Source organism: Echinops telfairi, unplaced genomic scaffold (genome assembly GCF_000313985.2).
Source record: "Echinops telfairi isolate 266 unplaced genomic scaffold, ASM31398v2 ScPeMD7_2;HRSCAF=8, whole genome shotgun sequence".
Taxonomy (NCBI): domain Eukaryota; kingdom Metazoa; phylum Chordata; class Mammalia; order Afrosoricida; family Tenrecidae; genus Echinops; species Echinops telfairi.
Genome location: NW_022103898.1, coordinates 14,406,570 through 14,408,070, shown reverse-complemented (window position 1 = coordinate 14,408,070; position 1,501 = coordinate 14,406,570). Strand labels below are relative to the sequence as shown.

Sequence of the window (1,501 nt, the reverse complement as noted above, 5' to 3'; positions counted from 1 at the left end):
GGCTGCCCCTGGGGCCCCCACCCCTGCAGAGGGAGGGCCCAGGCCCTTCCTCACAGCCCACCGTCACTTGGGTCCCCCGGCTTAGGCACCGCGTGTTCTGAAGCCCCCGTGTCTGAGCAGCAGGAGCCACCCCCGAAGCTGGGGCTGCAGACACAAGGAAGGGCAGGCCTGGGAGCTGACATGGAAGGGGACGACGCCCTGTCTACTGGCTCCTCTGTGGGGGAGGGACAGAGGCAGGAGCCAGGGCCACCCTGTGCAGGTGCGTCCATGCCTCCGCAGACTGTCCCATCCTGAGAGGGATATTGGGGAGAGGCCACAGTGGCCAGGAGACAGCCCGGTGTAACCATGTGTTGTAGGAACCCCCCTCTAGGGGGGACCTGCACAGCGGGGGCTAGCCAGTACCACAACGCCTCTTGGGCCAGGAGCCCCTTCCCAAACGTCATGATTTAATTCACAATTTAATCACACCAAGGAGTCAGGCTGCTTAACGGGGCCCCGAGAGAAAGAACTTTAGAAAGCTCGTCTCTGCAGTCGGGCTGGTTCACGAGGACTCAGGCTGGCCCAGAGGGTGCCTTGGGTGCCACCTGCTGGTCAGAGGGGAGCCAAACAGAACCTCCTCCTGCCACCCCGGGTACCTCCTTCAGACCTGCACACCCCTCCTACAGCCCGAGCCTCCTGCAGATCTGGGTACCCCTCTCCTTCAGACCTGATCCCGTGTCAGCCCCCGCCCCCCTCCTGCAGCTGAATCATCTCGGCCCCGCCCCCGGACCCGCCCACCTCCTGCAGCCGAATCATCTCGGCCCCGCCCCGGCCCTGCCCACCTCCTGCAGCTGAATCATCTCGGCCTCCATGCTCTTCAGCTTCTTCTCGTTCTCCTTGGCCTGCGCCAGGATCTCCTCCCGTGAGGCACGCGTGTCATCCAGCTCCCGCATGTAATCCTTCATCTGGGCCTGGGGGTCGGGCAGAGAGAGCTTGGAACCAGCACCCATATCCCACCCGAGCCACCACCCTCCATTCCCCACCAGAGCACAGGGGCACAGGGACTGATGGGACCACTCCTGCCGGCTGACGTTGAGGGCAGAGTCCAGCGACAGATGGCCCGACTTCAAAGAAGTCGGACTGTAGGAATTGGTTGCCGGAATCCGCTCACAAATTGTTTTGTTGTTGCCGCTATGATTTCTGGAGTATGTGTATGTTTTATCCCGGACCATGTAAAAATGAAACCGTTATTGTCACTATGAGCAATAACGAGACCACGAGGAGTAATTCAGGGGAAATCACAGTACCCATAAAGAGAAGGGAGGCAAATGATAGAATGACTGAGTTAATTATCAAAGCCATACAAGGGAATGAGGATTTTGGTATATTTATGGAAAAATGCAAAAGTTAGAATTGGAACAACCCCAACTGACTACAGTAACTCCCGAGAAGTTCCCTGTGACTGCCTTTCTGGGAAAGAGTGCCAAAGATAAAAAACAACCTTTGATTCACTCAGTAAAAC

At 57.9% G+C, this 1,501-nt stretch overlaps 1 protein-coding gene across 1 annotated transcript in view; it reads right to left on the bottom strand.

Annotated features, from left to right (window-relative positions):
* Window positions 1-1,501, bottom strand: part of MYH9 (myosin heavy chain 9) — a 59,256-nt gene that overhangs the window by 2,847 nt on the left and 54,908 nt on the right. The window contains exon 34 of the mRNA XM_004700719.2: window positions 822-950. Within this exon, the coding sequence (XP_004700776.1) occupies window positions 822-950 (129 nt within the window). The remainder of the gene's footprint in view (window positions 1-821; window positions 951-1,501) is intronic.